The 14012-nt window shown below is 43.0% G+C and overlaps 1 protein-coding gene across 12 annotated transcripts in view; it reads left to right on the forward strand.

Annotated features, from left to right (window-relative positions):
• Window positions 1–14012, forward strand: part of robo2 (roundabout, axon guidance receptor, homolog 2 (Drosophila)) — a 342596-nt gene that overhangs the window by 7088 nt on the left and 321496 nt on the right. For all 12 annotated transcript variants that reach the window (XM_077565197.1, XM_077565205.1, XM_077565200.1 and 9 more), the window contains exon 2: window positions 5418–6064. In XM_077565197.1, coding sequence (XP_077421323.1) covers window positions 5941–6064 — 124 coding nt within the window. In that variant the 5' untranslated portion in view covers window positions 5418–5940. The remainder of the gene's footprint in view (window positions 1–5417; window positions 6065–14012) is intronic.

Below are 14012 nucleotides of genomic sequence, written 5' to 3' on the forward strand. Positions count from 1 at the left end.
CCAGTAGAGCTTCCTCCTTATCGGCGCGCTGCACCCACGCCACGGCAACGGTGGCAGCCAGCAGTCGGCCTCCTCTCCTGCTTGACCACATTTATCCAGAGGACTCTTGTCTGGGGGTGATAAGCTGTCAAACGTAGCAGGGCCGATGTGGCGCGCTTCCCTTCCCCAACACACCACCACTGCTTGGCGACGGGGGTTTATTCTTGCGAGAGTACTTAAAAATACTTTTACCGTAGAGTCTAATCAGTTCTGAGCAATGTTTTTTTTATGTGCTATTTTAACATTAATGGTTAAAAAAGCGGAAATAAATAAAAGGACATTAGAAAAAGTCTCATGTGAACAATTGCGTGATAACATTGCTTAAAGGGCAACAACCTTGCCGCATAGTTGCTAATTGTTAGCCTGTTAGCTTTAACAATTTAATATGTACCGGTGGCAAGAAAGCAACGCATGGAGAGTCTGTTTGGCCAAATAATGTACAGTCAGTGAAAGTGGAAACCGATCATTGCCAACAACTGGTCAAAATATCCGCACACCCTCCTTACGATCACCACTCATTTTGGTGGCCATTTTCTTCTTCCTTGACAATCGCACCAGGTTTTAATAATCGTGCAGTGTACGTACGCTAGAAACCCGATACAGATAAGCGCAAGGTTCCAATCATGGGCGTCGCGATGGGCTAGCGCAACAAGCTAACATCAGGCCAAACATCATGAACTGATGGGACTCACAGGATACCGACCAGTCTTTGTGTTCACAAAAGGATGGTCAATAGCTCAATTATTCAACTCCATCTTCTTGTACCTGGCATCTAATGATGGTCTTTTTCTTCTTCGTCTGTGTTTTGATGCGAAAACAACTTTAAGAATCTCGCGGGCTCGCAGGGGACCTAAAACAAAGACGCCGCATGCTAATTCTGGCTATGCTTTCGCCCGATTCCTCTTGTCTGTGCCAGCTAATTTTACACAAGGGGGGCCATCACACATCAAAGCCCGTCTGATGACACCAACCCGGAGTTTGATTTCACAACATCACAGCATCTACTGTACTACCGCTGCTTCAACATGGACGGGTAGACATGCAGATGGAGCACATTTCATCATATTGCCTTGAATGATTTTTATATAGCTTTATCACTCAGTTTGGACCTTTAGCCAACATTTTTTTTATCCACTTCAGCTTGGTGGCTGCCCTCGAGGGCGTGTCATCAATGCTAAACTGCTTAAATATATACTTGCCTCATCATCTTTTTTCCCAATTGCCTCTGCATTTGATTATTATTGATTCTAGAGACTAATTATTAAATGGTTAGCTTTAAAATAGCACTATCACATCATTAGTGCAAGCACTTCTCTCAATAGTTATTCAGGAAAACCTTCACATAGGAATAAATAGAACATCTCAAAGAATCCATAAAAATAGGGTGACCAGAGGTCCCGTTTTGGCTGGGACGGTCTCATTTTCGAGTTGAGTTGATTTTCAGGATTTCGCCAACCTCATTGTTTTGTGCCGATATCAAGCAGGTCCCGTCCGGGTGTCCTGTTTTTTTTTTGCCATGTTTATGTCAATATCTGTTATCATAGCGATTCAAATGATAAACCCATTCAAATGGAATTTAACTGTTAAATACTTTGCATCCACATCTAATCGGTAGGACAAAATTACGTTGCAAGCGTTGACTGGAACTAGAGCCACTTCCTGCTTTTGCAGCTAAGCATCATGGGAAATGTAGTCCCACCATCCACTGCGTTTGCCAGTCGCTGGTAATACATCGCAAGGTGAACTTACGTTACTAGCGGTATATTTTCAATGTTCCAAGCATGCGTGACTGGTGCAAGGAAAGCGGCGCAGGCAGCTTCCAATAGCTGTCGGAACAAGAAGTCGGAGCAAAAAAAGGTTCGATAATGGTGAGTGAGCCACCAACAGTTTAACTGCCATTATTGCCAACAAGTGTATTTCTTTTTGAGGTTTTTCATAAACAAATATACGTTTTCGTTTTGGCATTTTGTAGGTTTCGTTCCTGCTTGACTCTTTCAGCCGCAATCAATTGAATGGGAACACACGACCAGGCGAGCGGTGTGCACTCGCAAATTTTAAAACCACAATCTTTACAAATCCATCCACAAGTACCTTTTAAATTGTAAATATAGTTCAGCGTTGTTATAAAACATTATTTGAAAATTCACCGGATCATTTTTCCCCCCCCCAAAAGGAAGACTTGTCAAAATGGACGTTGGGTCACCTTAGTTTACTGCTGTTGAACAGTCAACCAAGATAGCATTTAGCATTAGCAATTGGGCATCATCTTCGACAGGAATTGACGATTAACAGAAGTTCCCCGCTCTGGTTTTTGTTTGTGCAAATCTTGTTTTAAATAATGATGCTTTTGTTTTAAGTCCATAGAGACCATCATAAAAACAAGCCTCGACATTTTTTTTTTTGCATATATTTGATGCCTGGTACATTGATACTAAACTTTGATATCTTGAGAAAATACTTTACATAGAGAGTCAATTTCCAGGTTTTACGCCCTTCTCGTGACAGTGCAAGAAGTGACGAGTGTTCTTAGTAATGAGGTTTGCGCTACCGACAGATGTTGCTGTTAGATTCCCGGAACAGAAAAACAGACATCTCTCTCGCTCTTGAGTGTGCGGAAAGATTAATTATGTTCTTGCTGATTGTTATTAGCGGGAAGCCTGGGAGAGCGTCGCGGAACGGTAAAATCGGGTGGGCAGGTAGAAAATGAGCAAGGGTTGTGTGCGAAGATTCATTTGTGATGCACGTATAAAAAAAAAAAAAAAAAAAAAGAAAATGTCTGGGAAAGCTGTAATTAGGACATTAAATCCGAGGTGTTGATGCCTGTTGGAGCCACCCACTTGCGAGAAGCGGCAGTTTTTATGAACTAGGGAGCAGTAGAAGCTGTGGAGCTGACAAAGCTGCGAGGTTATGAGGCTTTGAAGTGCGGCCGCTATCTTGATCGGAGGGAACGCAAACACTCAGGGCAAAAGTTTCGTCCAGAGAGAACACAACAAACCTGCAACTTATTGTGCGATCATTGAGTTTACAAGACAACGGAAATGCTCACAGAAGCGCTGACGGTCGTTAAAAATGATAAATAATCTGTCACTAAACTCTTTTCCTTTTGGGCGATAAAGAGTTGTTAAGTTTAGGGGATCAGGTATTGTTTTTGACTTGAGGGCTAGGAAACAAAGGATCGTCAGGGTTCGGGGCCTTTTGACTTTTGGGTTAAGGTGTCACGCAATGTTAGGGCCTACCGGATTGTGTGACACTTTAGGGTTAGGGTCAAAGCAATTGTTAGGGCTAACCCAAATCTTTAGCTCCTAACCCTGCAAGATAAACTCACACAACTCAGCAAGCCTTTACACCCAAACCCGAATCCTAACCACCAAGTATAACGATCACTTGTGCCCACGCCCTTATGGCGCCACAACACTGATACTAAGATTTGGTATTGAATTTTTTTTTTTTTGTATTGGCATTAAAAAAGACATCATAATACAAAAAAAAAAGATATGCTTAAAGAAAATATATATATATTTTTTATGTCTGTATTTTATTTCTCACCTTTTACAATGCCAAAACTTGTCAATGCAGCTTCCAAAATCACTGATTTGATGCTGGAGGTTTATACACTTGTAAATATTCAATTGCAGCAGCTTCTAGTCAGTATATATAATATATATATATATAATATATGTATATATAATATATGTATATATAATATATATATATATAATATATATATATATATATATATATATATATATATATATATATATATATATATATATATATATATATATATATATATATATATATATATATATGCTCCACTCACTCTAAAAGCAGCTGCAACAAAGTGGGTAAAGAAAGTAATGATATTGTATACTCATGTATAACCTTTAGGAATGTACAAATGTGACTCACAGTTTGTCAAGGTTTTATGAATTCGACTTTGTAAAGAATTTGAGTAAAATGCATATCGACTAGCATTCGAGCGGTTGGGATTAGAGCATATGTGACTGTTAGGGTCAGGAATAAGTGGTTGCTTGGGTTTTGGTGTAGAGGATAAAGGTTGGTGTTTGAGGATTAAGATTGGGGATTAAGAGGTCTGTTAGTATTAGGGGATATCGGTCTGTAAGGGAGCAGGGTTAGGGGATAAGGTGTTTGCGTTTGGAGGTTAGGAGGGGATAATGGATCGTGTTTGACCCTCAGAGGTCGGCGGTATGGGGTTATCGGGTACTGAGGCTAGCTGATAAACCTGAAAAATTCACAAGTCACAATATCTGCTAACCGTTAGCAGATAGACAATTAAGCAATTGTGTGTGATGTTAGAGGTTCCACTGTAGTTAACCATGCTGGTTTTCAATGTCATTCTTTTTATTTTTGTTCCCATTTGGCACCGTTTAGTAAACTTTGGGCTGCCAAAGCAAATGGCACTCATTCCTCTATCCTCACAAATTGATCCAGTTTGGCTCCTTCACCGCCTTCTCCTGTTCATGAGCCTTCTCACCTGTAGCCGCATTTAATCTTTACACCGCCAAAGGGTGCTAACAGTCGACACTCCTGCCCATCAAAGGTCATCAACACAAGTATGAATGCGAACTTTTTGCCGGGCTAACCTTTGGTCCTCGGACACCCCTATCGGTTCACTGACTTTCCCAACAGTCATTTCTAGAATTTGAGAGTTGGTTAACATGTTAGGGTAAAGGGAATTGTCACCTGGCGAGGGGTTTAGTATGAGAGGCGATTGAGGAATTGTTCGTTTTAGGGGTTTGGTAAAAGGTTAACAAATAAGGATGGTTAAGTTTAGGACTGTGGATAAGGAACTGCTTGGGTTAGGATTTAGTGGACGGGGGATGCTTGCATTTAAATGCTGAAGAAATTGTTTAGCATTTGGTTTCAGGGAACAGCGTTTGTTAGGGTAGGCAGGGTTTGCCAACATTTTCAAACTGAGCTACATCTTGGCTACTGATAAATTCCAAGGACTACCGGTTTGATACGCGCTTCTGAACTGACAAATTTGCACAGGCTACCTTTGATTACGTTTTTTTTCATGGTTAATTTTGTGACGACACTGCGCAAGTTAATTCTGAGGGATTCTGTTGGGCAGCTCACCGTCAACCGTCAGAATGTTTGTCGTTTACAAAAGCTGACCTGTTTGGAGACAAATACTTTCTCGTATAATCACATCAGATTGCCTCTTGGCTTTTTCACCTTCTCTCGTTTCTCTTCCTACTCGCCTCCGATTAAACTTAATCCTTACACCTCCGGCGGGGGGGATCCAGTTGACACTGCCGGTCAAGGTCGTCAACACAAATCCGAACATGAGTATTTTAGCCAGGACGTCAACCTTTAGTCCCCTGAGTCCTCCCCTCTTTTTTTGTGTTTCCCAGGTTCCCCACCCTTCCTTTCTCGAGTGCAGAAGGTGGATAACGCTCGCACCTCTCACAGCTGAAGCCTGAGTGCTGTGGAATGAATTCCCCTCGGAGTGATAGAGGAGGGAGAATATTCCAGCAGCAGCAGCAGCAGCAGCGTCGGCATCCACAGCGGCGGCATTGCGCGACACAGAGCGGTGGAGAGAGAGCGGCGGGTGGCTGGGTGGGCGTGTGCGTGAGCGTGCGTGTGAGCGTGCGCGGGTTCCGATGCACTGCGCCGAGCGTGGCGTCGTGGCGTGGCAGGCTGCGCGTTACCATCCGTTCGCCCAGCGCTCCTCTCGCCGAGGCGGGGATGAAGCAGCATCAGCAGCAGTGAGGACCAGCCCGCCCCGGCTGGCGGCATCGCACACGAGCAGCTGGACAATGCTGGGCGAGCCGGAGACCTGACTGCTGACACCGGCGTGACAGATGACAGCCCGCGCGTGGCTTCCCGCTCCAGGAGCCATGTGAGAGTGTCTCGGGCTACCAGCAACTCTTGGACATGTTTTCCAGGTCCACGTCTGGATTTCTTCCCGCGCTTGAACTTGTTTTGTTTCTCCTGGTGCTCTCTGGATGTCCCGAAGCCACCTACCCGGCGCGGACCAAAGGGAGATGGAACAAGGGAGGTAAGAGACGGCTTCCTGTTCTGTGTTGTTTGGGTTCCCAGATGGCAGGGATGTGATGCCAGGTGGTCTCGGGTGGGATGTTGATGACACCAAGGCTGACATTGCCTCCACAGACGTTCATGTGACTTAACCCTCATGTTATGTTGTGGGTCAAATCGGTTTCGTGTTTTTTTTAAATTGATTGCATTTGGAAAATTAAACACACCCTGGATCAAACTGACGTATGTGTACAAGGTAAATTTGACTCTGTCTAGAGTGGGAGCAAATAGATTCAGCTTTAGAGTAATATTTACACTTGGAAGATGGTAAAATAAAGAATTGGAGAATAAATAAATAAAAGTCACTTGAGGGTTGAGGAACGAATTCACAACCATCAGTTTGGGAGACTGCCACACTACCACCTGAACTATGCCCCTCCTACTCTTTGCTTATCTCCAAGAGGAGAACAAAAAGATGTTTTTGGTCTCCTCATGGAGTTACAAAGATTCCAGCTGACACCAGCAGGAGCTGCGTGGCTCAGGCAGTAGACCAGCTGTTTTCCAAGATGAAGGTTGCGAGTTCCTTCCTTAACCCTTGAGTGACTTTTATTTTATTTGAATCAATTCTTTATTTTACTCTCTTCCAAGTGTACATATTACTTTAAAATTGAGTCTGTTTGGTCCCGCTCTAAATAGAGTCAAATTTGCTCTACAGAATTTACTGTAGGAACATTAAATCCATTTGTGAGAAACAAACATAACAGGAGGGTTATTTCAGCCGTTGCTGGACTTTGGCAACTATTTTGCAATAAGACTTAATGAAGAGATAAACAATGCGTATGGGATTTTTGTTGTTGTTGTTTCTGACACTTTTGGATAATGAAACACGCCACAGGTTGGATTGACCCACGTACATAAAATCTGTCGTAATTATTTGCATTGAAATGGTTAGTAATTTAGTGAATGGTAAGATTATTGTGCCTGTTTTTTGTTTAGTTTGTGGCTAATTTGGATGATTTAGCAAACTGGGGGTCAATTTGACCCAGGAGCATTATTGAAATATTACCGAAATAGGAGGGCTAAGTCAGCAGTTTGCTGTACTTGAGCAACTAGTTTGCAATAAATTGGTTAGTAAGCATGGGCATTTTTTTTTGTTTCTGCGATTTCGTTTACGGTGGCAAGTATCGTCACAGTTTGTACGACTTTCTTCGCCTTTCAGCGTGGCTACCCTATGAAGTTTCCCTTGGATGCTTACAATCTAAGACCTGTGCTTTTTGGTTCAAAGTCCAACTGAGCTCTCCTCCGTGGGAGCGCTCGCCACTCACTGTCTCTTGTAGGATTTAATCCCTTTTGTTGGATTAAAGGGACCGTCTAATCTCGGCGAGGAGGCTGAGATGCAGCCCCGTCGGCGTTGCTAGCGCTCAGCGGGATCTCGGGGTGTCTTCAAAGAGGCGCAGTGGCCACGACCGTCTATTTAATGATTCCCCGCCACTTTGGCTCTTCTTCTGCCGCCGTCGTTCTCCACCTTGCACTTCTCAGATGCCACGCACTGAAGTTCAGCCCTAATGAGTTGGCGCTGATATTTCATGCTCCGTAATGTTGCTTAACGAAAGAGATTCTTTTTTTTTTATGTCCACGTTTTGCCCTCCTACTTTGTGTTTATATGCCGCATTAATTCTCAGAATTAACATAGGAAGTAGGTCGAGAGTTGATTGATTTTTTTCCAGATGAAACTTTGAAGGACTGAGCGGATTATTAGGCGGTTGTTAGCCATGATGAATCGAACTGTTTGGCGCACAAACCAAGGGCGGACGACGGCAGTCAGAGTGTGAAACTCCAGCAAAGTGTGGCCTCTGGTGAAATAGAGGGCAGTGACCTCCACAGTCATCAGCAGACTGTAAGAGCTCTATATATGAGCGCAGTTAAACAAATAACAGCACAGCATCACTCGAAATGGATATGCTCATTTCTAGATATGAAGCGGTGCCGAAATGTAATATCTCGCTCATTGTAAGGACCAAAATGATCAGTGTCATTGGTGTTCTTGCAATTTTCCTAAAAAAGAATAACAAATGCACTTAAGGCAGTAGATAAAGTTTGATATTTGATGCGCTAACACTCTTTACTATACGGACTAGCAACCGATGGGACAAAACGACATTTGAAGTAGTCTTTAAGTTACACTGATTACATTCCTCCTGTAGGTGCTGTTAGCTTGTAACATCCGGTTAGCTACCGATGCTATCCTTTATAATAGTGTTAATGCACATTTTAGCAAGTTTTCCAATCTTTTTTTTTTTTTATATTCGGTATCAGAATATAAAGAGGAGCCAGAGACTTGGGGCTCTATATTCATGACCAGTGCACAGGGCCGGCGCTAGCCATTTTGGTGCCCTAAGCATAAATGCTTTGGGGTGCCCCTTCACCCACCCACCACTGACAGAAATTAACAATATCCGAGTATTTGTCAGTTTTGCTTTATTTGACAAAATAACTTGTCAATATTAATGTTTCAAAAATATTCACAAAAGTAAGACTAGGGGTGTTAGGAAAAAATCGATTCGGCAATACAAAAAAAATCATGTGTGGAGGAGGGGAAAGTCGTGCGTCATAGAGGGGAGTGACTTGAAGTCATCGTAACTCCGGAACCGTTTGAGGTTTTATACATACTTACTTTCTTTTGTCTATTGGTTATCTCGTCCATTTTTTATGGCATTGTGCACTAAATGAGTTTATATCGCAATCTTTTGAGCCTTAGCTGTCTCTTTAGGGGGTAAACCTCCTATTTGACTTTTCACGTGGAGAACGGTTCTCACTCTTTAGCTCCAAATCTGCGTCTGCTACATTTTATTGTGCGCCGGCGGTGAGTTTTCAATTGGGAAAATGATCAAAATAGCTGCGGGGAGCTGTACTTACCACCCCCCCCTTCTAGTCATGACACACTGCTTTTTGGATTGCTTCGCATTCCTCCTCAAAGCCGAGTACAATCACAGCTGCCGTTCTCCGGGAGATAGAAACCATAAACTTTACTGTCACCTTTCAAGTCCGAGGGGCTTTTAAGAAGGAATACCAAAGGATTTGGCTGATGCAATCAGAGTGAAAACGCGCCGGTTGTTATTTCGAGGCAATGATGCACACAGAACACAAAGTTTCAACGTTGCTTATGCAAAATACGAGCGCGTAAACGCGAGTGCTGCGGCGAGGTGGCGTTGCATGTCACAGACACACGAGTGTTTACGTTAAATGTTTGACGGACGGAGGCAATGCCGTGGGAAATTGTGGGAAAGTCAAAAATTAAGGCAAGCTTATACATTTACTGTTTACCATTAACGTTACAGCAACTAATGTTGCTCTATTTAGTGGGCGGATCATTTGTTACACATCGGGGAGCAAAATTTTGTGTTCAAGGGCCACATTTGATTATTAAAAGGGACAGCAGAAGTGCCAGGTTACGACGGCTTGTTAGGGCCATGCACAAATATATATTTTTTTAGAGTGTGGGGGCAATATTTCTCGCAAATTTGCGACTTTATAAAGTGGCAGAATTGCGAGAAAAAAACCATCCATGGCACAAACATCCCAGTAGTACGCTACGTGTATTTCTCGTAAGTTTCTGACTTTTTTCTCGCGCAAATCTGCCGCTTTAAAAAGTGGCGACTTTTTTCCTCAGAATATTGCCTCCACCCTCTAAAAAAAAAAATAAATAAATAAAAAATAATATATATATATATATATATATATTCATACATGGCCCTAATACGCCGTCGTACAAGGTCATTAAAAAAAAAAAAAATTAAGAAAAAAATAAGGCTAAATGAATGCAACTTTATAATGTAACTGCTCATTACGTGACTTCACTTTGCCCACCCACGGGGTTATTCAGACATCCTGCACATTTTCCAGCCTATATCATCACCACGCGATGCGCTGCTGCAGACGTAAAGTCGGCCCCTTGACTACCTGTTAGCCCATCTGGGGAAATTGACTTTGCTACACGGTGAGCCCACCTGCTGCCGGGCTTGCGAGAAGCTTGTTTGACTAAACGGCAGCATGCTGAGGCAGGAAGGAAGGAAATGTGCAACGGTAGCGCTCCGTCCTCCCCACAGCTGAGCAGAAGATCGTCTGTGACATTTGGGGAGTTGGACGATCCGTTTTTGTAAAGCCGAAGACCATTTGGGAGGATTCGCTCAGGACGGCACGTCACCTTGTTGGCGCCATCGTCGTGTTTGTTGAGTTTTTGCCTGGGACGGGGACAGACAAGACAGCCAGGAACGGTCCCCTCGTAAATGCTACACAAAATACTGACTCCGTGGGAATTTATGGGGATTCAGAAAATGAGTAAATTTAACAGTTGGCTCTTAAAAGTGAACTTCAATATGGTTGAGGGAAATACATTTTTGCGTGATTCTGATTAATTTCATGCAAGTACAGTTGAATTCATTGTGTAGTCTTTCATCAATCACAAGCACCAATGATTTCTATAATCTAGATGGGGGTATTAAACTGTGTTCCCTCGCAGTAACGCTGTTTTTTTTTTGTTTTTTTTTAACTGTACAACAAATATGTTCAAATAGTTGTGTCCGCAGTGGCTGTTTGTGAGATTGCACAAGCAATTCAATCTTTTTGTGAGGTGCTTTTTCAGAAAGTCTGTCAGCTTGGAAAATTATTTTCCCCCAATACCGTCGCCTTCAGAGTGTCTCCACCAAGGCAGGACTTTCGAGCTCAGCCTGGTGAAGATCCGTGGCCAGACTATGCAGACACATTATCGTTGGCTAACAATATTAGCATCCATTAGCATTGGGCGGTCAGGATCAAATGCTCCAAATTCAAAGGAGGCAGCTTAGCATCGACGCAAAAGTTTTGAGGCCTCCATCTGCTGTTTAAAAAGGGTGTTGCTTTAGGCAGCAAAATCCAACTGTTTTTATCCATCTCATTTTGCCACTTAAAACTGACAGAAAATGACGTGAAAATGACAGAGTTGCTCAGGTAACAACCAATCACAGCTCCGCTTCTAAAAACAGGTGAGCTGTGATGTCAGCTTTAGTTGACAGCAAGTGGCAAAATGGCCGCCCCCTAAGATGGATAAAAACGGGCTGGATTGGGAGTGCAATATTAATCAGAATGTCATGTTTAGTAGACTAATGAGGTCACACATAACATATTATTGTCAAAAAATGCTTAAGGTTGACTTCCACTTTTAACATTGTGGAACTGTTTGTTGTTTTGAAATGGAATGCAAGTGTAAATACCCTCGTCGCGTTTGGGCCACAACAGGACAGCTGAGAGCTGGCCAGAGGGATTGACTTGCTGTACAAACTAATTGGGTGGAATATTAGGCAAGAGCCTGACAGGAAAATGAAATGAGTGTCTTTAATTTTAATTAATGTGTTTTGACTCGTGTCTCGGGGGGGCAAAGGGGGCACAGTGAGGGCTGTTGTGGATCGGGGGCAAAATCACTCACACTCTGTTGCCGTGTTGACGTGCTGTGTGCTCTTGTTTAGTTTTTTTTAACTGCTGACACGAAGATATTTGGGGTTTTCTTGTTGCTAGAAGTAATTGCAAGCCGGCAAATTGATGAATAACAAAGTTGCTGTCTGGTAAACGAAAGGGGCAAGAAAGGCCCAAATGAAGCCTGCTGTTCTTACAGGCGTGATAATTAAGCTTTTGCGTGCGAAGAAGAATCACTTTCTCAAACGCCCACACCTCTTGAAAAATACATGTCGTATGTAGCCGGCAGAATGCGTGGGCGTCGTTGCATATACGCCGGCACTAACAGGATCGGCTTGTCATTAAGCAAAGCGTGTCGCCGTTCGCCTGGGAACACCGCAGGACCACTCGGAGATATTCAAGGCTACAGAAATAATGATATTGTGCCAGTCCAAGTGTTTGTCCAAGTTATTTGTTATATAACTTCTGCGCCGCCAAAAATGGAGATTGCATTCACATGGCTATATTTATACATCAACGTACAGTTCATCATTCAGTGTCTCATCTTTCTCCAAGATATTAGTTGGGAATATTGAACCCAGTCGGGTTGTGTGGCTCAGTGACGTCACCACTGTTATCAGCAACACGGCTCATGGTGTGGACCAGCAGCAATTTAACAGTTCTCTTTGATTGATTGCTGTTCACCAGGGAATCAGGACGCAGCCGGGCCACAAATAGAGAAAATCCGCAAGTATTTCAAGCAGGGCTACAACTAACAATTATATGAGTCAGGATTATTTTGGCGTAAGTTTTAATTCCCATCCCTTTATTTATAAACATGACATTATTTCAAATTCAGAAAATGCACAAACATAATTTAATTATGATTCGGTTAGAGGTTTGGTTCGTAACATGTCAGAAAATAGGCAAAAATGTTGATTGTTTTCCAAAGTAGAAGCGACTGTTTTAGTTTGATCCAACACAAAAATCATCCCTCTTTTCATGGAGGACTTCAGAAGAGGAAATTCTGAGCATTTGGCCAAGTTTACAGGTCAAAGCTCTTCAGCACTACCCACTGATCCAGAGTGGACTTGATCAACAAAAAAAAAAAAAAGGTTATCTAAACAATTCATTGATTTTCAAAAATAATTATAGATTAACTTGATAATCAAGTAGTTGTCGATAATAGGTTCACCTTCAATTTGAAGCCCTCCTAAAAATTTTTGTAACTGCCTACACATGCCACAAGATGGCATTAAAGCTATTTTTTGTGATTAGACAAGGCTATGGCTTGACAAAAATGAATCTCCTACCCAAACTTGGCACCAAGATGATAACCTGGAAATCCAGACTAGAGGGCAGAGGCGGGCGAACTCGGTCCTCGAGGGCCGAAGTCCTGCAGGTTTTGGAGGTTTCCCTCTTCCAACACAAGCTGAATCCAATCAACAGGATTGTTATCAGGCTTATGCATGCCTTGCTGATGAGCTGATCATATATCAGCTGTGTTGGAGAAGGGAAACATCCCAAACCTGCAGGACTCCAGCCCTCGAGGACCCAGTTTGCCCAACCCTGTCGTTGGGGCTAAGCCCCCCCCCTTAAAATGAAACTTAGTGACGCTCCTGCCGGAGAGTGAGTCTGGTCAACCGCCCTATCAATCGCATTTCAGGCGGGTCAAACCTGAGCTAACAGACAATGGAGTGAACCAATGAGCAAAGAGCGGATGTGATGTCAGAAAAGCCACTCGATGGAAGTCTTTTTTCATTTTTTTTTGCGGAGACGGAGTAAAAATCCAACATGGTTACGAGCCGAAGAGAGACATTAGTGAATGATGACGTTGTGGGAAAAACTTGATGACTGAAGAGTGACGACATCACGCAAATAGACAAATTTGATTGGGCCGTCCTGTTTTTGGACGGAGCCGAATCGCTGTCTCTGGCCGCCTGTCCAGACCCACTTTCTTTTTGAAGAAAATGGGTGTGGCTTGCCAGGCTACCAAGAAAAGCAATATTTTTCAACCGGATCTGACTGTGGACTGAGCACCAAAACACACCGAATGTCAGTGAATTAAATGAGCAAATTGTAAATTGCAAAAGCACAAATATGCGGGCCTTCACTATATTTCCATTCTGCCGTATCATCACCGCTCCCCCAATTCAATGTTGAAAACCAGCATAAAATAACGCTTAACATCCATGTTAGCCATCTCTGAATTGACGTATGAACTGTGTGCATTCCAAGAAACTTCAGTTATTGCCAGCGATTGCATGCGCAGGCTGTAAAACAAAATAATTCAAACTGAGCTGCCCATTGCCAGTCTTTTAATTGCCAGGTTAGATATAGCTCTGCAAATATGGCACGCCATGCTCGTTTTGTTGTATTTTTACCCAGCGCTGAAGCTTGAACTTGTTCCTGACTTGGCGAAACCCAAGCTGCTCTCCGTCACACATAGAAGATCGTCTTTAAGCCGTTACGTATGCGCGGCTGCTCAACTCCGCCTCACAAGACCCTCACTTTTTCCACATCTTGCTTCCTACACATGATGA

The sequence above is a fragment of the Vanacampus margaritifer genome, chromosome 5 (assembly GCF_051991255.1).
Source record: "Vanacampus margaritifer isolate UIUO_Vmar chromosome 5, RoL_Vmar_1.0, whole genome shotgun sequence".
NCBI lineage: Eukaryota > Metazoa > Chordata > Actinopteri > Syngnathiformes > Syngnathidae > Vanacampus > Vanacampus margaritifer.